Here is a 27,285-nt window from a genome sequence, read left to right on the forward strand (position 1 = left end):
GTCGGGTGGGTATAATAGTCAAGAAATGAATTAAAGGATGATTTAAATGTGTACAAGACATTTTCTCTCGATAACATGTGTTTGTATACTTAGGGTTACATCTTTCACAAAGAATTTTACTTATATGCAAAACCAGCCAATGTTTACATATATACATATAATACGAGGAAAACACCGAGATGCATAGTGAGTATACACAAGCAACAACAGGCAATCATGCCATTACTAACAGGAAAAATTGTACAACTAATTACTGCACCAAATCAAGGTAATAAAGAATATCATGTAATTTAAAGAAGCTCTTGTGGTGTGGCATCCACATATAAAAAAAGAAACCTGTCTAAGTATTCATATAATATTTGCAATGAATATGAAATGACGAACTTTTGTCTATCATTGCTGATTACCTACCTCTTGTTGTTCTTTTAGGTTCACGAAGATAGTTACATGATCGTATTTGTATACATCTGTTTAGAAATCTGTGAGTCACATTGGAGCAATAACTGATAGAAGATGATTTTTTAAAAATGTTGTACATTACTTTATGAGTTCTTTCGGAACATTTTTTGTGAAAGGTACAATTAGGTATGGGATAAGTCAGCAAAAAACAATTGCCTTATTGGTAAAGTTCAGCAGCAGGAGGAAGAGTAGAGACTTCTGTTGGATATCAGGTGGAACATTGCTCTCGTGCTCTGAACAGGAGAAATGTCCTGCTACCAATCCCATCTCGGTCCCTAACCTCCAAACTCAGTCATTGGAATACATGCACAAGGGACACCACAGGCCGTGATATTAAACACATTGCATGCCACGTCAAATTGCACTGGTGAGGGCTGTTTGTTCATTTATATATGTGCATGGACTTCAGCAGAGTAGTTCATCTAAATTACCAAATCATTTGAGGCAAGTGAATGAAAGCTGAAAATCTTTATACACTGCAAAATTTATGTAACTACAGGTATTTTAGTGGGACTGATTGCTCTATTTTGCTGTAGGACAAACAGCTGTGGGAAGAAGCACATCTACTGTAACTGCAGAACTTTTTTCTAGTTTGTTTTCCCATATGTATTAATATTCTTGTAAAAAAAGATGAAATGTAAACATTTTGTTATTTTTGTTTACAGAACGGCATGGTCTGAAAGAACCACATAAAGTAGAGCAACTGCAAATGAAGATTATAAGCTCGCTCAGGGACCATGTCACATACAATGCTGAAGCTCAACGCAAGCCGCATTACTTCTCCCGTTTGCTTGGGAAACTTCCTGAACTTCGATCACTGAGTGTACAGGGGCTCCAGAGGATTTTCTATCTGAAGCTGGAAGATCTTGTTCCTGCTCCACCACTGATTGAGAATATGTTTGTGGCAAGCCTGCCATTTTGAACTGAAAATGACATTTTACTGCATCTCAAATGTTATCAGAACTCAGCACTGCTTCCAGCAACAAACCTATTGTGTTGTCTAAAGCAAGTGTATTATGTGAAAGAATTTGCTTGGAGATTCCATGCAAGAGAAATGCTGTACAATTTGAGCACCTGTCTTCATGTTGCTCATGAGTTCAGAGTGGCACATTCATGTTCTTTTCTTGTTCTGGATGTGAACATTTCGTGTGATACATAGATAACAAAGGAATCTCCAGTTACATTATAGATTCTGTGGCAACCCAGCTGGTCTGGTGCATATGGATTTCATTTTTGCCTCCAGCTAAGATTCTTACAAAGTGAAACAATCTGCAGCAACAATTATCTGTACATACACACACACAAACACACGTGTGTTTGTGTGTGTGTGTGTGTGTGTGTGTGTGTGTGTGTTATTGCATTCACATGTACATGTGTTTGCACTCACACATAAAAGGATATAATCATGTATGCCTAGGTCATGTGTTAATACAAGAACCTGTTTGCCGATTTGTGTTGACTGTGTGCAAGTGCACATGTATGAGTAACCTGTGTGTGTGTGTGTGTGTGTGTGTGTGTGGGTGGGTGGGTGGGTGTGTGTGGGTGTGCGCGCGCGCATGTGCATACGTGATCAGTGTGCAGGAAATTATGAATAGATGCTGCTGATGAGACTGAAAGAAGAGTAGATTAGCATGAAGAGGAGCTGATATATGATATGAGAGGGAAATGAAATGACAATTTTGGTTCTGACAGAAGAATCAAAGTATATGTGTTTGTAAATATATGTGTGCAGATTTTTAGCATTTTGTGTAATGGAAGATGTTTATGCCTTCTGCCACACATCATAAGATATGTGGGCATCTTTCTTACAGTGTTTGAAGAATTGTGATTAAGAGAACATTGTTTTGCCTCATATACATGATGCCATGTGCAGCTACTGTGTTAACTTTGTGGACATTAAAAAACTCTTTTGTTAGTGGACTGTGATGAAAACTGTTTCATTCATCTTGTGAATGTGACGTCCTGAGTACCTTTGATGAGACAGTACTGCATTGTGATATGATCTGAAATGATATGATGTTAAACCTTTTAGTATGTCAACAACACAAATTTTAACATTCTAAATATATTTAAACGAGTAAGTGTATAATATTTGTGCACATACTATCGACGAGTTGGACTTCACGCACAATGTAAATGTTTTGTGAAAATGCAATATTTTTGTTTGTGATTGAATTTACATTTATTGAAAATGGAAGTTACCTAGTTATGCCAGAAATTACTATTACTACCACTACCACCATTATTATTATTACCATTATTATTATTACTGTTATTATTAGTATCACCATTATTTTTGTATTAATGTTATTATCATTATTATTATTGTCATCATCATCCTCATCTCAGACTGAAGTCACACGACGAGTTGTTTCACATTGACTATTACATTTCAGAAATGCTCGAAAGGGACAGAAAATATTATCATTTTCTACATAATGTTTTCTTTCAATGTTTAATGAACTGTCCAGTGAGTGTGTAATAGACAATATCTTCAACCATACACTAAGATTAATAGTGCGTTTCATTTTCACGTTTTTTCATCAAACAGCCCATGAAAGAGGGGCATAAAATAACATTCATGGCATTGCATTACTGAATATGAATGTTAATGTCTTACTTTCATATTTTTGTGTACAATACTGATCCCAGATGATCCAAATTACCTTCAATTATAAAGTTTAATCTCTTTCAAACACTTTTTTTATGATGTTTCTTGAATATTACATATCATTAATATTACTTCACATTATCATAAATTCACTGGATGCTATAAGTGTATTTAAGACATATTACTGTAATTGTTATCTGTCATTCATAACAAGATGTTTAATAACATGTATATTCTGTGGACTTACTAATAGATGTCTTAAATTATTTTACATGGCCATATAGGATAAATACACACTCTATTCTCATATATGATATATTTTGAGGTACAAAGCATTAAATGAATGTATTTTCAGAAACAAATCACGGTATCAGAGCAGACAGTCTGTTATTTCATGACAGCACCAATATGTAATCAGAATTGCCTGTTGTAATCCTAGTGCAATTGTATCAGAATTATTGTTTACATGTTGGATTCATAAGAAAGGAAGTTTCAGTAAATCCATTGTTTTTTCGTTGCCTGAAACAATTATATGGCATGTGACTGATATAATTTAATTCAAGAAATGCACTTTTTTCAAAATTTAATTTTTTTCTTTGGAATTTCAGTTTGTCATGAAACTGCAGACTAGTTGAGGTGGAACTATAACGAGTGTGATTATGCTGTGCCGTAGTGTTGTTGAGTGCTACACTCGTGAGAGTGAGAGTTTCAAATTATTAACAGATTTTCCATATTTTCATCACATAATATATACTGAAAACTGTTAAAATGAAAGTGAAGCTTCAGAGGTTATTGGATCTTTTGTACTGCCTTGGAGAAATACTGCCTTTCAAGAGTTCACTGTTATATCTAGACGTAGTGTATGGTACAGTAACTATATGCTTCTGCAGAAGATTTGATGTCTTTTGAAGCTGTTTTCTTTTTATCACTTTTGTAGAGGATCCTTTCTTCTGTTATAGTTCTTGCCAAAACAATGAAGTACTTGATTTTAAAGTAGGCATTTTCCCAGACCTGTAATATTTAAATCACATTGCATTTCTGTATGATCTAACCTTAATTATAAGGGCTGATACAATTATTTATAGTAGCTGTAATAAATGTATATGTGAATGTGCTGTTAGTCAAAGAATATGATCCATAAAAGCAGAGAAACGTTTTGATAAGATGTCTTTCTCCATAGTGCTGCATCGAATGAGATAGTCAGTAAAACAAGTTACCATAATTTAAATTAACAGCAATACATTGTAATTATTATTATCATTATTATTATTATTTGCAGTGGTTATGTTATAAATATATCTCTGAATGAAATGGATGTTTTCTTTCCAAGTGCACTTTATTATACAAACTTCAATTACATTTTTGCTGTTATTTGATTGTATACAAAGCTTCCGTAAAGCAATACATTTCAGATGTGTAATGAGTGTTACTGATCTAAATATGACACATATCATTCACTTTAAGCATGTGTAAATATTATATTTTTGTGACTTCTTGAACCTTATATATAAATCTTGATGAGACAGAAACATTGTCATAATGTTTGTTTACAGAAATTTCATACTGCATTAAACAAATTGTTTTATATCTTGCATTTTCTACACATCTGGAGAGAAGCCCAAGCTTTATCAGCAGCAGTAAGGAACTACACACTACTCTTAGTCCCTGTTGCATAGTTAAATGGTAGCTGTGTGCTTTTGTGATATCTCTACACAGTGCATTGTGTGTCTGATGCAAGTGAATATGATACCAAAGATATATACATATGAATATGTAACAGATTATTTTTATTGATTCAATGTAACAGCGATTATCGCTGTTTATTTTTAGTTAAACATTGAAGCAAAAGTATTTTTAGTTAAAATATGTCTTATTTGTGGGTGCTGTGATGCCATTTGCTCCAAAGGAATCCACCGACATCCACTTGCCATAACAATGTGTTAATGACGTGATTTGAAAATCTCTTTTATCAAACAATTTTAATTCTAATACTTAATGTTAAAATATATGATATTACATGTGAGAGCCAACACTTTAATTAATGGAAAGTGTTCTTCCAGACACAGATTACTCCTTGAATGTTTTAACTATTGTTAAAAATAATAAAGAGCTTTATGCTACGTTAATCTGGAACCATTCTCCAGCAGAACTAACTTAGTACCCTTCCCAAAAATTAAATGAGTAACCGATTTCTGACAGTACTTTTTGAAATGGTGGGTGAAACATTTAAAACTATTTTAGTGAACAGCAGAACAGGAAACGTCAGTGTGAGAACTACAAAGAAGAGTGACTGCCCCCCTAGTTAGTACATACAAGCAGTCATGTAATGTTGGAACAAAATTCACATGTACAACCATTTTTTTTTTTTTTTATCAGTTACTGTGAAGTTAGTACAACACAATGAAACATTTTATTCAACACACTACAAAACTTATATTAGCTCTTTGAGTGGGTAATATTAAGTGTACTTAAGTTTCTGCATATTAATGCTGTGTTCAGCACTTTCGGTAATATATGTAGAAGGGTTATTTGATAAATAAGCTTCCATGGGGAAGCCACTTGTACTGAAGAATTGTAGTATAATTCTGGTGATCACGAAGTTGCAACATATTCATAAAATTTGTACCATCAGTTTACAAAGTATCCACATGTACTTAAAAGATATCAACATTAAGCCACAATATTCAGAATATCTGCTCAGGTTGTAATCATTTATTTATACATAACAAGTTAAAAGTTGAGTGACATTTCAAGCCTCAGACCTGGCTCCCTACTTTCCAATGAAAGTACAATGTCTGAGCACAGTTATGGCTTGGCTTGTCAATTTTTTTGCCGTTGCCTGTCAACTACATAAATGTAATGAGAGAAAAATAGCTATCCAAATGCACATAGTACAAAAACTCAAGTTGTGAATTACCTCCCATCCCACACTTTGCAGGTGTGTAGATAACTAAATACTGAATAACATCCAAACTGATTTTTCACTCTGCAGAGGAGTGTGCACTGCTATGAAGCTTCTTGGAAGATTAAAACTGTGTGCAGGCAAGTGCTGTACCAAATGAGCTAGTAAAGCACAACTCGTGAACTGTTCTCATGGCTGGACTTGTGCCAGTACCTCATCTCCTAATTTGCGAACTTCACAGAAGTTCTACAGCATAACTTGCAGGACTAACACTCCTGGAAGGAAGGACCTCCAGTTTGAGTCCCATTCTGGTACAAAGTTTAAATCTACCAGGAAGTTTCATTGTGTGGCACATTGGAGTTAGAGATAGGATGGTCTAGAACCTCCCATTCAAAGGTCCAGATGAATATTCCTTTGGGGAGAAAATTCGTTTCCAAATCACATACATAAGATTTGTCTTTGTAATGATTTACGAGTAAAGCAGACCATTAGCCGAATAGCAGAAGAGTTATGTCATAAACAGGCAAACAAAAAACAATGAAGACTGGGGGAGCTTTTGGAAGAAACCCTTTCATGAACAACAGCAGAAATATACACACACCTGTGAACCTACATTGTGCCAGCTGGACACTTCATGCTGAAATTGAGGTTTGGTAGGTGGAATGGGATGGTTGTGTCAGGTGGAGTGGGCAGAGACTGGAAAAAGGAGGAGGGTTTGGGGATGGGTAGCTCTGATTATTAGGATTTGTCGGTGGTGATACATGTTCAAGCTACATTTAAATGCAAGTAATGATGCATTTCAGTAACATTTCTCATGAAACTGCATCAAGTGCTTGATATCTAATCAAAGCTTGAGCCTCTGATGTTTTGTGAGCAGCATGAACAAGACTTCCAGCTGCCAAGATGGTATCTGCTCCGACGAACTGGGTACCAAAGAGATATTTTTAGGGCAAGTGATATGTCCAAAAGGAATTCACACTTACATACAGCACATTTTAGCCCAGTCAAAGAAGGAAAACTAGGGAAAAAACCATGTAGTCACAAATTTGTATACAGTAGTAAGAGGGAGTGTCATGAACAACACACTAAAAATAACCATCTGTGTGACATGAACATGGGTGAGAGGGACATTTAAAAGTGACTTTCGTTTGTCTTGAGTATCTTGAAAACTATGGCCCCTGGTGAAAATATTTCCCAGTGTGAATTTAAACTTTATTAAATGTCATACAAAAAAGGTTATATTCAGTTTTTCTCTAGGACAAGGGTTGGAAAAACTGTAAATTATTAAAATAGTGGTTTAATGGTATAAAATTACTGTTAAATAAAGTGGCGATGAATAAATAGTAAATATGAGTGCCACATCTAAGTGCAGTAGATCTTTATTAAGGGATAGATTGTATTCTGGGTTTGTAACAGGATGTTAGGGGTGGGACAGAGACTTAAACTATGAGGGAAGGTAGGTGACCAAATTGTGGTCATGCACTTCTCTCCTTCATTAGTCTGCAAACTGAACAGTGAGCTGGTAGCTTCCCACTTGATCTGCCCTGTGTCACAAGGGGAAACCTACAATGTGTTTGACAAAGCTATACTAACTGTCCACAGTATGTCTCCTGAGTTACTGGTGATGTTTGCACAGATATGCCCAGTGGATGTTTGTTTTCTGCAAAGTCCATTAACACTATAAGGAATACAGATTTAAGTTACTAATAATTGTAACTCATATGGATAGAATCTATGTAAATCTCTGCAAAAGAGGAAACTGATCCTTCCTCATCCCATATGGCAACTTTAGCATTCTTCTGGGATAGGCTATCTCCCCCCCCCCTCCCCTTCCCAACAAGTACTGCTTGGTTTGCAATTTGCTGACAGGCTATACCTCCCCAATATTTCTTGTCCAGCTCTCTTATTGAGCTCATGTTTATATAGTGGAGTTATTTTTGTTTCTGCTGCACTTGGACATGGTACACACATTTAGTATTTGTTCTTAATCCACTTTGATTAACAGTAATTTTATACCATTAAAACACTATTTATAATAGTTGTGATTTTCCCTTCACCTGGAATGTCTCCTAGTCCTGGAGAAAAACTGAACAGAATGTTTTTGGTAGGAAATTGAATGTAGTTTAAATTTGCACTGGGTAACATTTTCACTAAAGCCTCCATGCTCACTCCCCACCAGTGAGGATTTTTAGTGTGTTGTTCATGACACTCCTTTCTACCACTGTACAAAAATATGCGACTACACAATTTTTCCCTCTATCTGAGCTTTTCTGGTCCATGTTAACTAGGTTATTTGCTCCAACAAACATCACTGCTCATCATTTATTTTTATCCTGCTGCTATTTAACTGTCTACACTAAACTGACACCTGTTTTCATAATGTTAACACAATGTACACACATCAAAAAAAGTTTTGCATCACGTTGGTTCTGAGAGTTTCATAAACTGCACAGAAAACTGGAATAAAAATCAACATAAACATCATTTCTGCCCTTCCCTTTTTATTGCTCATGAAAACCACAAATTGCATGTTGTACCACCATACAGCAAGACCTTCAGAGGTGGTGGTCCAGATTGCTGTACACACTGGTACCTCTAATACCCAGTAGCACATTCTCCAGCATTGATGCATGCCTGTATTCATTGTGGCATACTATCCACAAGTTCATCAAGGCACTGTTGGCCCAGATTGTTTCACTCCTCAACAGCGATTCGGTATAGATCCCTCAGAATGGTTGGTGCATCACGTCGTCCATAAACAGCCCTTTTCAATCTATCCTAGGCTTTTTCGATAGGGTTCATGTCTGGGGAACATGCTGGCCACTTCAGTCAAGCAATGTCATTATCCCGAACGAAGTCATTCACAAGATGTGCATGATGGGAGTGCGAATTGTCATCCATGAAGATGAATGCCTCGTCAATATGCTGCCGATATGGTTGTACTATCGGTCGGAGGATGGCATTCACGTATTGTACAGCTGTTACAGCACCTTCAATGACCATCAGTGGCATATGTCAGCCCCACATAATACCACTCCAAAACATAAGGAAACCTCCACCTTGCTGCACTCACTGGACAGTGTGTCTTATGACATTCAGCCTGACCAGGTTGCCTCCAAACATGTCTCCGACAATTGTCTGGTTGAAGGCATATGCAACATCGGTGAAGACAACTTGATGCCAATTCTGAGCTGTCCATTCAGCATGTTGTTGGGCCCGTGTGTACGGTGCTGCATGTACCTCCTTCCTTGGTGAAATGACTGGAACTGATCGGTTGTCAGACCCCCTCCATCTAATAGGCGGTGCTCACGCATGATTGTTTACATCTTTGGTCGGGTTTAGTGACATCTCTGAACAGGCAAAGGGACTGTGTCTGTGATACAATGTCCACAGTCACCATCTGTCTTCAGGAGTTCTGAGATCCGGGGTGATACAAAACTTTTTTCTTTGTGTGTGTGTATTTTAAGATGTTGAATATGGACTTCTGCCCTTTAGAGGATAACAAAAACACCATACATTTTCTTTAGCTTTCATCATGCTCACATGAGCACAACCATCTTGTTACTGATAGTGCAGGCACTATCTGGTGCTTCATGTGCATTGTCTACAGATGATGCAAAAGCTATGATTGCCTGTAGTCTGATTCAATTCTAGTAAAAGATGTGCAAACCAGAGGAATCTTATGGCTGTGACAGCTCTTCACCACTCGGCTTTTAATGTTGCTGCCATAATCTGTTATGAAATCATCACAAAATCAACAACAACAAAAATATTTTGTTTTATTAAGTATAATCACAGACCCCATTTAACTTTCAATGTAAACACTATTTATTCCATGGTTATGTTACTCTAACTTCGATACTTTTCTCCAGAACAGTATTCTTGTTCTGTTTCCTAGAATAATTCTCCTTGCACATACTACACTTTTTTTTATAAACTGAAAAAAGGGCAAGTTCATTTCGCAATAGATAAGCATCCATGACTGCAAAATATTTTAATCTGATCATTAAGAGCAAGTGCCAGTCTCACTGTATGAGGAGAAATTACTAAAAAATTGTGCAAAAAGAAAAGGTCTAATTTTGGTTTAGAAACAATAACTTGTGTACCTTTCTAGAGCATCCTCATAACATCTTTCAAGTGACATTCAGAGCTTCATTGTGGACTGCTCACATGTAAGGAAAAGAAACTATTCAAAACTCATTTTGATAAGACTGACTGGTTTCACAGTAAAAACAAACAGGGATTTTTGGTGCAAAAAATATATAAATCATATGTGGAGATCACCGCTGTCTGTGCAAAGCCTACAATGGTAGTATTGTTTTGGAATGTATAACAGAAGCTCTGGACTCTTGTGTAGTTATGATGGAAGAGCTGATTTTTAGCAGAAAGTTTCTGGATTCCCCTCAAACTTCTATGTCCTCTTCTCATTGACAGTGAAAGAGTTATAGGACTTAATCTCACAAAAACTCACATTACAAAATATAAAATGGCCAATAATTTACTTGCTAACTGCAGAAGTAGAAATTAATGGTCATACATTAACTGAAACAGTGTGTATAAAATTTTTTGCGCTCCAGTAGAATAACAAGACAAAACAGAGCAGCATACAGATAGGCTATTCAAAAATTTCACAAGCTGATACTCCTGCTACTTTGCTGCTAGCTGCTGGTACTTTCAGACAAACACCCCACATTGACATGAGACAGCTTCTTCTATTATGATACACTATGTGATCGAAAGTTTCTTGGGGAATGGCAGCCCATTCTTCACAGAGTGCTGCTCTGAGAAGAGGTATCATTGTCGGTCGGTGAGGCCTGTCACAAATTCGGGTTCCAAAACATCCCAAAGGTGTTCTAAATGATTCGGGTCAGGATTCTGCGCAGGCCACTGCATTACAGGAATGTTACTGTCATGTAACCACTCCACCACAGGCTGTCCCTTATGAACAGATGCTCGATCCTGTTGAAAGATGCAATCACCATTCCCAAATTGCTCTTCAACAGAGGGAAGCAAGAAGGTGTTTAAAAAATCAATGTAGGCCTGTGCTGTGATAGTGCCATGAAAAACAACAAGGGGTGCAAGCCCCTCCATAAAAAAGCATGACCACACCATAACACCACTGCCTCCAAATTTTACTGTTGGCACTACATTCGCTGGCAGATGACGTTCAGCGGGCATTCGCCATACCCACACCACACTATCAGATTTCCACACTGTGTACCATGATTTGTCACTCCACACAATGTTTTTCCACTGTTCAATCATCCAATGTTTACGCTCCTTACACCAAGCAAAGCGCCATTTGGAATTTACCAGCGTGATGTGTGCCTTATGTTTAGCCGCTTGACCATGAAATCCAAGTTTTCTCACCTCCTGCCTGACTGTCATTGTATTTGCAGCGGATCTTGATGCAATTTGGAATTCCTTTGTGATGGTCTGGATAGACGTCTGCCTATTACTCATTACGATCCTCTTCAACTGTCGGCAGTCTCTGTCAGTCAACAGACAAGGTCGGCCTGTACGCTTTTGTGCTGTCCAAGTCCCTTCACATTTACACTTCACTATCACATCGACAACAATAGACCTAGGGGTGTTTAGGAGTGTGGAAATTTCGCGTACATAGATATGACATAAGTGACACTCAATCACCTGACCACGTTCAAAGTCCATGAGTTCTGCGGAGTGCCCCACTCTGCTCTGTCACAATGTCTAATGATTACTGTGGTCACTTATATGGAGTACCTGGCAGTAGGTGGCAGCACAATACACCTAATATGAAAACTGTATGTTTCTGGGGGTGTCCGGATACTTTTGATCACATAATGTAGTTCATGACATCATTCTTATGTCACTAACGGACCCCTAATTATAATTACAAAATGCCTTTTGAACCAAATAATCACATGTACAATTTTAAATGATATTGAAGGCCAGTGTTAGCCTTATCTAATGGCCTAAAATATATTTTGGGGACACAAACAGATTACTAGATCTGTTCGCATGCAAATCATGTATATAATGTACCGACTGAAATGGGTTACATCTGCAACTACATACACCACACAGTGCATTGTAGAAGGTTCCTTGTCACACTGCTAGTCATTTGGTTTCTTGTTCCACTCCCAAATGGAGTGGTCTGTATGATTCTCTTCAAGCCCCGAGTTCTCTTATCTTGTCTTCAGGGTTCTTACACGAGTTGCATGTTGGTGGTGGTAGGCTCATTCTGCAGTTTAACACAAATACCCATTTTCTAAACTTTCTCAATAGTGATTCATAAAAAGAACATCTTCCCTCCAGGGATTCCCACTTAAATTGACACTGCATTTCCATAATACTCGTTTGTTGATAAAAACTACTAGTAATAAATCTAGTAGCACACCTATGAATTGCTTTGGTACCTTCCTTTAATTCAGACCTGGTGGTAATCCTAAACAGTCAAGCAGTATTCAAAAATGGATTGCACAAGTATTCTGAGAGATGATGTACACTTTCCTAGAATTCTCCCAATAAACCAATGTTGACCACTTGCTTCCCTACAACTGACCTTACATGCTCATTCCATTTCATGTCAATTTGCAACAGTAAACCCAGATATTTAATCACCATGACTGTGTCAAGTAGCACACCACTAATACTGTATTCAAACATTACATAATTGTTTTCCCTACTCATCTACATTAATTTACATTTTTTTTACATTTTCTACATTAAGAGCAACTCATCATTCACCGCACCAAATAAAAATTCTGTCCAAGTCATGCTGTATCCTCCTACAGTCTCTTAGAGATGAGACTGTCAGCATCATCAACGAACAATCACAGATAGCTGCTTACCCTACCTGTCAGATCGTTTATGCACACAGAGGTCAAGAACAGTCTTGTCACAGTTTTCTGGATTTCTCCTGATGATACCCTTGTCTCTATTCATTCATTCTTTCATTGTGTCCTACAGATCCCATCAAGAAAGAAAACCTACAGGGATGTGAAACGAGTTTAGATATACATTAACTTGTAACAAAGACATCAATGAAACTTAATCTGTTTACTGTATTAACAATTAGCTGCCACACTACATCATTTAATGCTTTTCACCCTTATGCCATCTAATTTAATCAAGTAAATTAGTGAGAAAGCTACTACTGGGAAAAAATATGCTGCCTCTCTAGTTTTATTGTACGACTGCTTTTTATATCCTATTAGTAGCTTAATATTTACTTGATAACGATAGCATTTTTCAAAGAGAATATTTTCACAACTATGAATACTGGGTCCTATTTACACAGGGGTGAGTCGTAAATGAGAAAAATATTTCATACAAAGTATCACACATTGAGCTACAAACGTAAATTCATTTTACCCTTGTTCGTGTGTCACTAAATGCAAAGCAACTGAATGTTATACAGTAAGGTCAAGAAATGTTATGCAGGCTTTTTGTGTGTCCCTGTGCACCAGTATAGGCCAAGGGGAAGATCAGTAACACCATGCAACGTGCAAGTATTGTAGGTAGTCGATACTGCCAACTAGAAGACGAGGCATGTGGCACCAAGTGACGGTCTGCATGACAATGTGAGCAGTGACAGTATCTACATTTATCTCATTCCATTTTCGCGAGCCAGTGTTATGTATTGTGGTTAGTCAGCATGGGAGAAGGAAACTGAGGATGAACTGTATTACTGCATTTGCATGTTTTATTATTTGGTTTTCGTGTCTTGGATTTAATATTAAGGAACGAACACAAAGAATCGGAATACAAAATACAACTGCTCAGTTATGTCTTACTTAATCCAAACAAAAACAGTACAACTGTACTAATCTAAACTAACATAGAAACATATGACCAGAAGCTGCAGTGGAGTTTCATAAGTACAGTTCAAAATGGCAGCCAAGTGTGTGTGTTTAAGTTCAACTCTTCTCAGAAGGGATTGCTGAGCATGATCCATCATGTCTGTACCTCTTTGCGTAATATCACAGGCATGTTGTATTCAGTGTCAGAGGTTGTTGACATCAACAATTCCTCCTCTATAAGTCACAGATTTCAGATGGCCACACAATAAGAAAGGTTATAAGATCAAGAAATGTTATGCAGGTTTCTGTGTGTTCCTGTGCCCCAACATAGGTGAAGGTCTGTCAGTCTAGCTGGCCATGCTTCAGGGCCTCCACGACCAATCCATCCAGAAGAGTCAAGAGGCATTGCACTGTGCCACTAAAGTGAGTACCACAGATTCATATGAGAGGCCAAACTAACGTCTTCCAACAATTCTGGTGATGTTGTATCCAGCAACTGCAGATGTTGCTCTCCTGTAAGCATTGATGGTAACACATGTGGCCCTATGAGATGATGATCAATGGTTCCATGATAGATACTGATACTGCATCATTGTCGGTACCCTTGTACCACTCTGCTGTGGGGTTTTTCTTCTACACATTTGTGCCAATAATACAAATTCACTATGCCCTCATTCGTGAAGTAGGCTTTTTATGTGAACAGCATTGTTCGTGAACAATGTCTCTGACAGCTTATGATGAATATGCAGAAGTTCATTCTCTGCCGGTAGTCTCCTGGGGATAATTCTTGTACCTTCTGCATGTGAAAGGGGTAGTAATGGCTTCTGTGCAGTACTTACAGAACAGTAGTATGTGACATTTTGACCACAGTGGCAAGAGACCTGCAGCTTATTCTTTGGCCCACTAAAACAGTTTGTAAAAATTCTCTTCATCATCAGCACTGTACATCGATGGTCAGCCTGGAGGTGCTACATATGCGCCACACTCCCTCAAGTGCCTATCCACAGAGTAAGATGTTTTTGTGGATGGAAGGCACCAATTAGGAAACCTCTCATGATATAGTAGTCTTGAAATGTCAGTTCTTCCCCTGGCAAGCCCATAGGTGAGGTGGATATTGGTGTATTAATCGTTTGTGAAACTCACCATGGTTGTAACATTGCAACACATCCCTTAACAGCTGTTGGCAAGGAAAGTTCCAGCATGGATGAACAGTGCAGTGCTGTTGTAAATAAGTCAGATGTGCCATGGTTTTCCTTTCACCAATGTCCGCTCTTTCTGTTTGCAGGACAAACATTCCCTAACATGAGTCTGTACACTCTGTCTCCATCAACAACATGTCATTCAGAAGTTCTGATACAATTCCATTTACACTACGATGGGATTTGTTCTTTCTTGTGTCTTTCGAACACTGGCAGATAACAGATCAGCTCACTGATGTGTCATGTGATCCATCTGTGGTTGATGAATGCCTTACCAGAAAATGGCCTAACTCAATTCTGAACCCTGGCCAAAGAAGCAAAGTCTACATGTAAGTTATTTTTGTGTCTTGTATTGTGTCTCTGTAAATCACAGTTCAGCTAAAACTGATTTTTATTATCAGCAACAAAAACTAGGAATAAATGTTTTGGGAAGTGAGAGTAAGAATTCCACGACCCTTAAAAGGGCTTTTGTGAAATGTACAGTTATCTACTTTACACAGTATTCTTACTACTCTTTCCTGCTGAACAAACCCTTTATTTAGTTTAGATGCACTGCCCCAGAAGATAATGCTACATCTACATCTACTCTCCGTAAACCATTGTAAAATGTATGGCAGAGGGTACTTCTCATTGTCCCACTGGTATAAGCTGCAACAATTATAGTGTGCAACATATTTTGTAAATGTAATTATTGTCATATTATTATCTCTGATATTTCCAAAATTCTCATTTGGCTGCCTCCATGCACAGGAAATGTAAGTAAATGAATATGAAATAAATAAATATTAGAATATCTACCCATACTATTAACATATGGAGTGTGAGAAGAAGGGCTATTTATAACACCTCTGTGGATGCTGTAATTAATCTAATCTTGTTCTCACAATCACTATTGGGGGGGGGGGGGGTTTATAGTATATTCCTCCATTCACTATTTAAAGCTGATTCAGCAGGGTTTTCTTCTATCTTTATATGTCTGCCAGATCAGTTTCTTCAGCATCCCACAGGTCAAATGAATATATGACCATTTGTGCTGCCGTTCTCTATATCTCTGTATTCCTTAAATATCCCCTGTTAGTCCTATTTGGTACAGGCAGGGCCGTATTTAAGCAGGTGCAAAATATGCAACTGCTTAGGGTGCCAAAATTTTGGAGGCGACAAAATGATGCCGTCGGAATTTTTTTAAAGTATAATTTGAATGTTCTTTACATCAGCATTCAGGCATTCAATAATTTACTGGCGAAGTGTTGATAAATATTTACACCTGTCATTAAAATCATATTTTACTATTAGTCTACCTGTATAATGTCTTCCATGTTTGAGCACATTAAGGCTCTGTCAAAAAGGAAGTGCGCAATATGTGTGGACACCCACCTTGGACTCTGTGCTGCACAGATGTACAATACAACATTGTCCTGGTCTGCCCATGCCTGTGGTATGCAGTTGGAAGGTTGTCATTTTCTACAGAGTCTGTGGCAGGTGAGTGTGTGCAAGATGGCAGAAGAAATAGAAAGCTCTGACTGCGTCAGTGTGTGCAAATGTATTTGTTATGATATACGACACTGTGATTATAAAAATGCAATGAAAAAGGCAGCAACAACAAAAAAATTGAAACAAGTATTAAACAAACAGCTGTTGTTTTTGTTCATAAATAAATGTGCAGTTGCATGACACAGTGGCAGATGAACATTGCATTGTACAATACAGTTCAGTTGAAATAATAATATGTTTGCACAAACTAATGGGCCATTGTCGTATAATTTAAGCCACAAATATGCCATTTTGGCTACAGTTTCTGCAGCATCAATTGTATGTTTATAGGTCTTGAAAAGAGTCATCAGTCTTGAGCAAATATATTGAAGGCATTTTCCAACACATGACTGGCACTTGAAGCAAAGCAAGCGCTGTATCATGTGTGAGATACAGAGGCAAGCGTGTGTGCTGGGACTTAACCCAATTTACCGCTACTAGTGCCACGTCACCTTAACGCATCTGCACATAGCATGCAAGTATTGCACCACAAAGTATGAAATTAAAAATCAAAACTTAAGTTTAAGACTTTGTTAAAATATAGTTTAGTATAACAAAGTTCCAAATATCAAGTTTTATGTACATAGACTTAATAGTTTAAGTAAAAATGCCATTTTAAGAGGAAAGTAAGTGGCGGTAAATAATAAAGATAGAATGCCAGAATTTGGTCAGAATGTGCCTATACATCTCATAAATAAGTGGTGCAAGTTTCAAAACTATAGAACAAAAATTACAACCAGTATCCGCATTTTTATGAAAAATCAAAAGCGCTAAATATTGGACTGAGAAAAGTAAAAATTTGGTTTATGCTTCAGTTCATCCTAAAAATCATAATTGAGAGACAACGTTATAGTTTTTGAGTAATTAAGTAAAAACCAATTTTTTAACTCAACTATGCCCAGTTGTAGTAGATTAAGTAACTGTAATTTTAAAAGAAGAGAATTTTGGTTATGACAGATGATAAAACATACCAAATATTAGAGCTATGCCAAATTTTAGAGTTGTGGGCTGCTCTCCGTTGGATCTTCTCTCTCTCTTCTATCAATCCTATCTGGTATGGATCCCACACTGCTGAGCTGTATTCAAGCAGTGGTCGAACAAACGTACTGTAACCTACTTCCTTTGTTTTCAGATTGCATTTCCTTAGGATTCTTCCAATGAATCTCAGTCTGGCATCTGCTTTACCAATGATCAATTTTATATGATCATTCCATTTTAAATCACTCCTAATGCCTACTCCCAGATAATTTATGGAATTAACTGCTTCCAGTTGCTGACCTGCTATTTTGTAGCTAAATGATAAGGGATCTATCTTTCTATGTATTTGCAACACATTACACTTGTCTACATTGAGATTCAATTGCCATTCCCTGCACCAAGCGCCAATTCACTGCAGATCCTCCTGCATTTCAGTACAATTTTCCATTGTTACAACCTCTCGATACACCACAGCATCATCCGCAAAAAGCCTCAGTGAACTTACGATGTCATCCACAAGGTTGTTTATGTATATTGTGAATAGCAACAGTCCTAAGACACTCCCCTGTGGCACACCTGAAATCACTCTTACTTCGGAAGACTTCTCTCCATTGAGAATGACATGCTGCAATCTGTTATCTAGGAACTCTTCAATCCAATCACACAATTGGTCTGATAGTCCATATGCTCTTACTTTGTTCATTAAACGACTGTGGGGAACTGTATCGAACACCTTGCCGAAGTCAAGAAACATGGCATCTACCTGTGAACCCGTGTCTATGGCCCTCTGAGTCTCGTGGACGAATAGCGGGAGCTGGGTTTCACACGACCGTCTTTTTCAAAACCCATGCTGATTCCTACAGAGTAGATTTCTAGTCTCCAGAAAAGTCACTATACTCGAACATAATACGTGTTCCAAAATTCTACAACCGATCGACATTAGAGATAAAGGTCTATAGTTTTGCACATCTGTTCGACGTCCCTTCTTGAAAATGGGGATGACCTGTGCCCTTTTCCAATCCTTTGGAACACTACGCTCTTCTAGAGACCTACGGTACACCGCTGCAATAAGGGGGGCAAGTTCCTTCGCGTACTCTGTGTAAAATAGAACTGGTATCCCATCAGGTCCAGCAGCCTTTCCTCTTTTGAGCGATTTTAATTGTTTCTCTATCCCTCTGTCGTCTATTTCGATATCTACCATTTTGTCATCTGTGCGACAATCTAGAGAAGGAACTACAGTGCAGTCTTCCTCTGTAAAACAGCTTTGGAAAAAGACATTTAGTATTTCGGTCTTTAGTCTGTCTTACTCAGTTTCAGTACCATTTTGGTCACAGAGTGTCTGGACATTTTGTTTTGATCCACCTACTGCTTTGACATAAGACCAAAATTTCTTAGGATTTTCTGCCAAGTCAGTATGTAGAACTTTACTTTCGAATTCATTGAACGCCTCTCGCATAGCCCTCCTCACACTACATTTCGCTTCGCGTAATTTTTGTTTGTCTGCAAGGCTTTGGCTATGTTTATGTTTGCTGTGAAGTTCCCTTTGCTTCCACAGCGGGTTTCTAACTCAGTTGTTGTACCACAGTGGCTCTTTTCCATCTCTTACGATCTTGCTTGGCACATACTCATCTAACACATATTGTACAATATTGTTAGTCCACTGATCCTCAACACTATCTGTACTTGAGACAAAACTTGTGTGTTGAGCCGTTAGGTACTCTGTAATCTGCTTTTTGTCACTTTTGCTAAACAGAAAAATCTTCCTACCTTTTTTAATACTTCTATTTATGGCTGAAATCATTGATGCAGTAACCACTTTATGATCGCTGATTCCTTGTTCTGCGTTAACTGTTTTAAATAGTTTGGGTCTGTTTGTCACCAGAAGGTCTAATATGTTATCACCAAGAGTTGGTTCTCTGTTTAACTGCTCAAGGTAGTATGCAGATAAAGCACTCTAAAAAAATTTCACTGGATTCTTTGTCCCTGCCACCCATTATGAACATTTGAACCTCCCAGTCTATATCTGGCAAATTAAAATCTCCACCCAGAACTATAACATGGTGGGGAAATCTACTCGAAATACTTTTCAAATTATCCTTCAAGTGCTCAGCCACAACAGTTGCTGAGCCAAGGGGCCTATAGAGACGTTCAATGACCATGTCTGAGCCTGCTTTAACCGTGACCTTCACCCAGATTATTTCACATTTCGGATCTCTGTCAATTTCCATCGATACTATTGCACTTCTTATCGCTATAAACACGCCTCCCCCTTCACTGTCCAGCCTGTCACTGCGGTATACATTCCAATCTGAGTTTACGATTTCATTACTGTTTACGTCTGGTTTCAGCCAACTTTCTGTCCCTAGTACTATATGGGCATTGTGACCATTTATTAATGAGAGCAGTTCTGGGACCTTTCTATAGTCACTCCTGCAGTTTACTATTAGCACATTAATATTGTTATTTCCTGTTGCATTTTGCCTACTCCTACCTTGCCGCGTCTCAGGAGGCATCTTGTTGGGCCTAGGGAGGGAATTCTCTAACCTAAAAAACCCACATGTGCGCTCCACACGTACTCCGCTACCAATGTAGCCACTTCTGGCGTGTAGTGCATGCCTGACCTATTCAGGGGGACCCTAAATTTCTCCACCCAATAGCTGAGGTCTTAACATTGTTGAAGCTTCTCTTCCAGAGAGCCGTCCAAGCTACCTCAGGCTGTACACCAAGCGCTTTCGGATGAAAGCCCTCGAACTCCTTGAGGACACACCAAACCCCACAGAGGTAGGGGCAGATGCCACCCTAGCATTCTTCACCCGAAGAATATTCCGAGCAGCAGACGAAGCCATTCTGAGACATTACCAAGGGCCACGAGACTTCTCACGTCAGCCACCTCACCCTATTCAGGACGCGATCACCAAGAAGAACCGACTGTTTCATGAATGGCAGCTCACTCACCAACCAGACTTAAAGGACCACTAAAAATGCATGAGATGGGAAATTAAGGCAGCAGTTGAGCAACACTGGAACCAGGAATGGGCAGACCCTGTGTCTACACTCAATCCTGAGGATGGTAGTGCATGGAGGGTGGTAAAGTCCTTCCTATGCCGGTGGCAGCGAATACCACCCTTATAGGTTGAGATTAAGTTTACTAATCCCCCAGCAGACTGTGTTTACTTCTTTTTTACAGGTACCCACCAGCGAGGACGAATCAAGAAGAAATGTAATATCAATTCTCTCCCCCTTGGGAGCCGTAGGAATGACAATTTCTGTCTAAACTGTACCACCCTGAGCCATGGACAGGCTCCTTATTTTCAGTGTCAGCGTCAGTTGAAAGGTTCACTTTGAACTCGGCCGCTGTAAGATCCACATCTGTTAAATGTCAGATCGTGCTCTGCCTCAGATAGTAAAAATGGAGTGAACTCGCAAGGACTGTACACCATCCTGGATTGCTTAGAATTGGCCAAAGTAACTGCTAATTTGCTGTCCGTGAGAATCATAAACCCGCTTGGCAAGTGGCAACTATTACTTCCATTTCTATGGCGAGCATCAATTTTGAACACTTATTGTAAACTTTCATTTGAGTGTTATTAGTCAAGGCGAAAGTCAATCTGGTAGGAACCTGCCGCAGAGGTCGCCTCTGACCTCATAAGTGCGCTGTTAGCATAGAAAGATTAGCATTCAATTGAACTTAGTGAATTTCCAAGTGCTGTAAGTGAGAAACTTTTATCAATACATATGTTAAATAGAACTTTAACTTTAATTTAAAAATCATGGTTCTGATCATGCTCAGCAGAAGGATAATAGAAACTTTTCTTTCAGTGGGCTGGACCAGAATGTGGCCATGGAGACTGGAAACTAAGGTCAGTATATTTCCCTTCACTTTCTGGCTGACCATAGAATTATATGCCAGGCTCGCAGGAAAAAAACAGTGAACTGTAACAACCACTAACTTAAACATAATTCAACCTGCCACCCCACACACTGCATATTTGTTTATTGAAAACTGCTATTGAATGATCTTCCAAGGAAGGTGATTTGGGGAAAGGGGTCATCAGATAGGTTTGAAATTTAAAACTTTGTTCACCTGTCAACACATGAGGGTCAGGCATATCTGAGCTCGGGAATGGTTTTGGAGGCCAAATACATTTTTCTCATCTAAATTCATAGAAAAAATGCAGTTTTCAAAACTTTGGCTGCCACAATGTCTGCCATTGTGGCCCACGTCGATAACCACAAAGTTGTGATCAATTATTGCAAGCAGGACAATTGAAAATAAGTTTTCATGACAAAACTAATTTGAGTCACTGTTTTTAGAACACTTCATTCTAACCTGGTTCCTATCTATGCTGTCAATGCAGTTCGGGAATTCCCACCATTCCATCAACGTATAACGATACAACAAATAACGATACAGATTAATATGAATTGTCTTGATACAACCATTTTTATATGCATCCAGGTAGTTATCGCACGATACTGTGCTTCCTAAGGCCTTTTATGTGTATCTTTATAGGTATTGACCTATCTAATTTGCTAAAACACCAAATGTTTTTGTGAAAACATATAGAATATTCTGGAAGGACACATATTGTCGTAATTGTCAATAGAGTGTTGTCATTAACAAAATTATGTACAAATGCTAAAACAAACATCTAATAAAGAAATTGAAGTAATAAATATATAGCAACAAATATTAAGAGGCTGTGTAAATGTTGGCATAAATAACTAATGCCTCTAATTACCATAATTGCCCTTGATTAATGTGTAAATACAAAAAACCTCATTATCTTGAGAAACAGCTTAAAAGATATTACCAAGTGATGTATTTTCATTTAGTATCTATTTTTATGTCCTCCTCAGTAGTTAATATTCTTTGTAATTACATTTATAATTAACCCTCCAATTGTTTACATCACACAACTTTTTGATTTCCAGAATTTGAGGTCTTATTTGTGCATTTTATGTATGTATGGGAAATGGGAATAAGGATAACTGTATATGCAACAAACTCTTCCCATAAATGTCTATACATACATATATTTCAGCACAAAGAAAGGTACACATGTACACTGTACAAGGTACAAAGGCTGACTGGAATATTAACATGGTGGCCGGTCAGAGCAGTTACAGTTCAAACATTACGCTTTACATGGTCGATGTCACCTATCGACGCCACACAGTCCCCCCCACCTCCACAGTACAGAGTACAGCCTGTGAGGCCTGGAGGGAGGTCGTGTGGGCCTCAATGTCGAATTGAGTAGTGCAAGGCAGCAGGCGCATGACTGGAAGCTTCATCTCAGTCCGGGTGGCATGCAAAGGCACGGTGATGAGCTACAGGTCCACATCATAATCAGACAGCCAGGTGGGGCGGACACTGCATCGGCCAGCCCGGGAGTAGAGGTTTGGGGAAGGGTATGGCATGCGAGCGTTCTTGCTCCTAATGCTGTCCAAGGCGATGAATGCACAAACTCTTGATGGATCGCACTCTCAGGGGAGGGACAGGCTATGCACTATCTTGACATCTAGTTCGTCATTGAGTGTCGAGTCTGCAGTGTCTGTAAGGAGCATGAGCACACAGTTGTCAAAAGCGACAATTGACATGTCGTGATTCTTGAGTTTCACCCAGCGTATTTGATAATCAAAATATCCACGGGTGTACTGCCGGTCTACAGTGTCCAACGGGTACAATATTTCGGCGATCATACATGTCGTCATCACCAGGTGAACTGACGGACTGAGATCCGTGCGCTATGGTTGCTCAGGGGGAACTGGATTTGGTCGCGGCAGCTGCCAATTTAAATACCCTCCTTCTGTGGTGTACTCCCTCCGCAGTCTGCGGCCAGTGCCATGGTCTCACGGTGGAACAGATTGCGACGGCATCTGAGATGACCTCAGTGTGATGGCTCTGTCTGCCGTGGTCGTCACAACTATACGTTTGCTCGATTTACTCTTGATTAACTTAATCGCTGGTTCCCAAGCCTTGCTAAGATTATAGCTACAGTCACGGTTTATGAGTTTGTCATTGGTGCAAATTTCGATGGCCTCTCTAACAATGCTGTCCCAGTATCTCGACGTCTGTACCGGAATCCTCGTGCGTTGATACTCCATAGCGTGATTTTCCGACAAACAATGTTCAGTGACCGCCGACTTGCTCTGATACATCAGTCAAGTGTGCCTCTGGTGTTCAAGGCATCGATCCTTGACGGTATGCATCGTCTGATCAATATATGACTTGCCACATTGACACGGAATCTGGTACATGCCGGCCTTCCTCAAACCGAGGTCATCTTTGGCGCTCCCTACCAGTGCACAAGTTTTATTCGGAGGACAAAACACAGTTCCAATCCAGTGTTTCTTCAAAATGAGTGCGATTTTCCCCGATAGTGTGCCTGTATATGGAATAAACACAGTGCCTACCTCTTCCCACGTGACTTCATCCATCTCCACAGGTTGTGCTGTAGTGGTTGGGTGGAGAGCACGTTGAAACTGCCACTCTGAGTACCCATTTTTTCGAAATACTTGACGTCTTGGTCAACAGAAGGGCTGATGACGCCCTAGGTCATGGGGTGTATCAGAAGACAACGCACACTGATCTGTATTTGCACGCAGACAGCTGCCACCACCCTTCACAGAGTAATGGGGTACTTAAAACTCTAGTACATAGGGTGCGCAGTATCTCTGATGCAGAGAGTCTACCCCAGGAATTGGAGCATCTGAGAACTGTATTGTGCCCATTGGACAATGTAGACCGGCAGTACACCCATGGATATTTTGATTAATTGACATGTCGTTGACGCGGTTAGGTGGTACATTGCAGTGCAAGTTGAAAGTTGGGGAGCAAGTCTCTTCAGTACATGAAACATCATCAAAACCTGAGCATGGATTTGATCACGGCATGCTTGGGAAACATGCAAAATGCAGTGACGATGGTCCGACTGGGACGGCAGAGGGGCGTCAAGAGTCCATGAAAGCAGGCTTGAGCCTGTGTAGCAAAACAGTCTGCAGGCGATCTTTAACCATAATGTTGAACGTCGTCTCACCCCTCTAGATTACTTCAAAGGGGCCAAGGTATGGGGGTTGCAGGGGTTGTGTAACAGAATCATCCATGAGCATAATGTGGGAGCATGTGTTGAGTGTGGTTGGCACGTAAGTGTCTGGTGGGGAATGACTGACAGGCACGTGTAGCTGTGTGTGTCTAAAGTGGGTGCGCATTCTAGTAATAAAGTCTGGGGAGGTGGGGAAATCCTTGGGTGCTTGAGGCAGGAAAAGTTCCCCAGGTAGAACCAGGTGACGTTATATTGAGTGCACTATCCGAAAATTACCTCGAGCAATTAAACAGAGAATCGACTTGTGGAGATAACATCTTGGACCTACTGATAACAAACAGATCCGAACTTTTCGACTCTGTATGTGCAGAACAGGGAATCAGTGATCATAAGGCCGTTGCAGCATCCCTGAATATGGAAGTTAATAGGAATATAAAAAAAGGGAGGAAGGTTTATCTGTTTAGCAAGAGTAATAGAAGGCAGATTTCAGACGACCTAACAGATCAAAATGAAAATTTCTGGTCCGACACTGACAATGTTGAGTGTTTATGGAAAAAGTTCAAGGCAATCGTAAAATGCATTTTAGACAGGTACGTGCCGAGTAAAACTGTGAGGGGCGGGAAAAATCCACCGTTGTACAACAACAAAGTTAGGAAACTACTGCGAAAGCAAAAGTTTAAAAGCAGCCAAAACCTCTCAGACAAACAGAAGCTAAACGATGTCAAAGTTAGTGTAAGGAGGGCTATGCATGAAGCATTCAGTGACTTCGAAAGTAAAATTCTATGTACCGACTAGACAGAAAATCCTAGAAAGTTCTGGTCTTACATAAAATCACTAAGTGGCTCGAAACAGTATATCCAGACACTCCGGAATGATGATGGCATTGAAACAGAGGATGACACGTGTAAAGTTGAAATACTTAACGCCTTTTTCCAAAGCTGTTTCACATAGGAAGACCACACTGCAGTTCCTTCTCTAAATCCTTGCACAAACAAACAAAAGGCTGACATCTAAATAAGTGTCCAAGGGATAGAAAAGCAACAGGAATCACTCAACAGAGGAAAGTCCACTGGACCTGATGGGATACCAATTCAATTCTTCACAGAGTACGCGAAAGAACTTGCCCCCCTTCTAACAGCCATGTACCGCAAGTCTCTAGAGGAACTGAAGGTTCCAAATGATTGGAAAAGAGCACAGGTAGTCCCAGTCTTCAAGAAGGGTCGTCGAGCAGATTTGCAAAACTATAGACCTATATCTCTGACGCCAATCTGTTGTAGAATTTTATAACATGTTTTTTGCTCGAGTATCATGTCATTTTTGGAAACCCAGAATCTACTCTGTAGGAATCAATACTGATTCTGGAAACAGCACTTCTGTGAGACCCAACTCGCTTTATTTGTTCATGACGAGGGTGGCTTTGGCATATCTTGGAAGGCCTGCTGTCCCATGGTAGAACAGGCTGTCCTGTAACCCGGCACTACTGGTATGGGCGTGTTGCTAGCCAACATGTCCCGAACAATGGCTGGTTGTAATGTCTCTGATGAGTCACGGAAGCATGAGGTGGCAGTCACGGTCAGTACCATGGGAACGAACAGATGAGCAGCACGTGAGGTAGGCCCGTAAACTGGACTAATGGTTAAAGGCACATTACTTAAATTGTCCACCTTGGAAATGACACAGAAGACCAGCACAGCAGGCACAGACGGTACTGTGGAAGGAGCGAGCAGCTGTATGGTCAGAATTGGAGCCCCCCGTGAGTGAGTGGGGGCTAGGGGAGTGGTGGTTTGGCACTTGGTGTGTCAACAGCGAGAGTTTTCTGTGCACATCAGAAATGCACCCCGTGTGGTAGGATCAAAACTCACTGGTGAAACCTGCTGGCAGTCACATTGTCATGGTACAACATTCCTGGATGGTGCCATCGGGTGTGCTCAAATCCACATGGTCGAGAAACTGGGCAACAGATCTGGTGGTTGAGCCTGGCGAACTTGATGTATAAAAATGTCTGTTATTAAATTGTGAGGAAGACAAAACTGGCATAGCTTGATAGCAGTTGACCACGTGTGCATTTTGCACGAATGATGGCATTGCACACAACACTACTGTCACTGATGTTGCGGCACGTTGAGGATCAAAGCACGAGTTCGAATTTGGGTCCCTTTGAACACTACACAAGTGACTGATCATTACACTAATCTGGAAAAAGTTCACTTCACCTTTCACATGTTGGCATGCACAGTCCGGCAACACAAGACCTGAGTCCATTGTTTGAGGTAACAGCATAACACTCGGCCATTGTAGAGCTGCAAAGTTTTAGGTTAATTTCGTTGGAGATCGCGAATCATTGTCCGTTAGCAGTGAAACAACCATTGGCAGGTTATTGGAGAGGCCTGGTAGTAGTAGCTGAGCCTCCAAATCCTCGTATAAAATGTTGGGTGGGGCACCTGTGACGTCGAACATGAAACCTGTCGATTCCACACGGCCGGCGCGGAAGACGTAGAAACGTCGGGATCACCAATATGGGAAATGGGAATACGGATAACTGTATATGCAACAAACTGTTCCCATAAATGTCTATACATACATATATTTCAGCACAAAGGAAGATACATGTGTACACTGTACAAGGTACAAAGGCTGACTGGAACATTAACATGGCGACTCGTCAGAGCAGCTAGGGTTCAAAGATCATTCTTTACGTGGTCAATCTATTGACGCCACATTTGTAACTGGATAAAGCATGAGTTCTGTACTGCTTGTTAGTAACCAAATCCAAACC

The 27,285-nt window shown here is 39.6% G+C and overlaps 1 protein-coding gene across 1 annotated transcript in view; it reads left to right on the top strand.

Moving 5' to 3' along the window:
- Positions 1-4,905, top strand: part of LOC126273410 (probable nuclear hormone receptor HR38) — a 111,499-nt gene extending 106,594 nt beyond the window's left edge. Inside the window, exon 9 of the mRNA XM_049976960.1 lies at positions 1,125-4,905. Coding sequence (XP_049832917.1) covers positions 1,125-1,381 — 257 coding nt within the window. The 3' untranslated portion in view covers positions 1,382-4,905. The remainder of the gene's footprint in view (positions 1-1,124) is intronic.
- Positions 4,906-27,285: the final 22,380 nt, after the last annotated feature.

This window comes from Schistocerca gregaria, chromosome 5 (genome assembly GCF_023897955.1).
Source record: "Schistocerca gregaria isolate iqSchGreg1 chromosome 5, iqSchGreg1.2, whole genome shotgun sequence".
Taxonomy (NCBI): domain Eukaryota; kingdom Metazoa; phylum Arthropoda; class Insecta; order Orthoptera; family Acrididae; genus Schistocerca; species Schistocerca gregaria.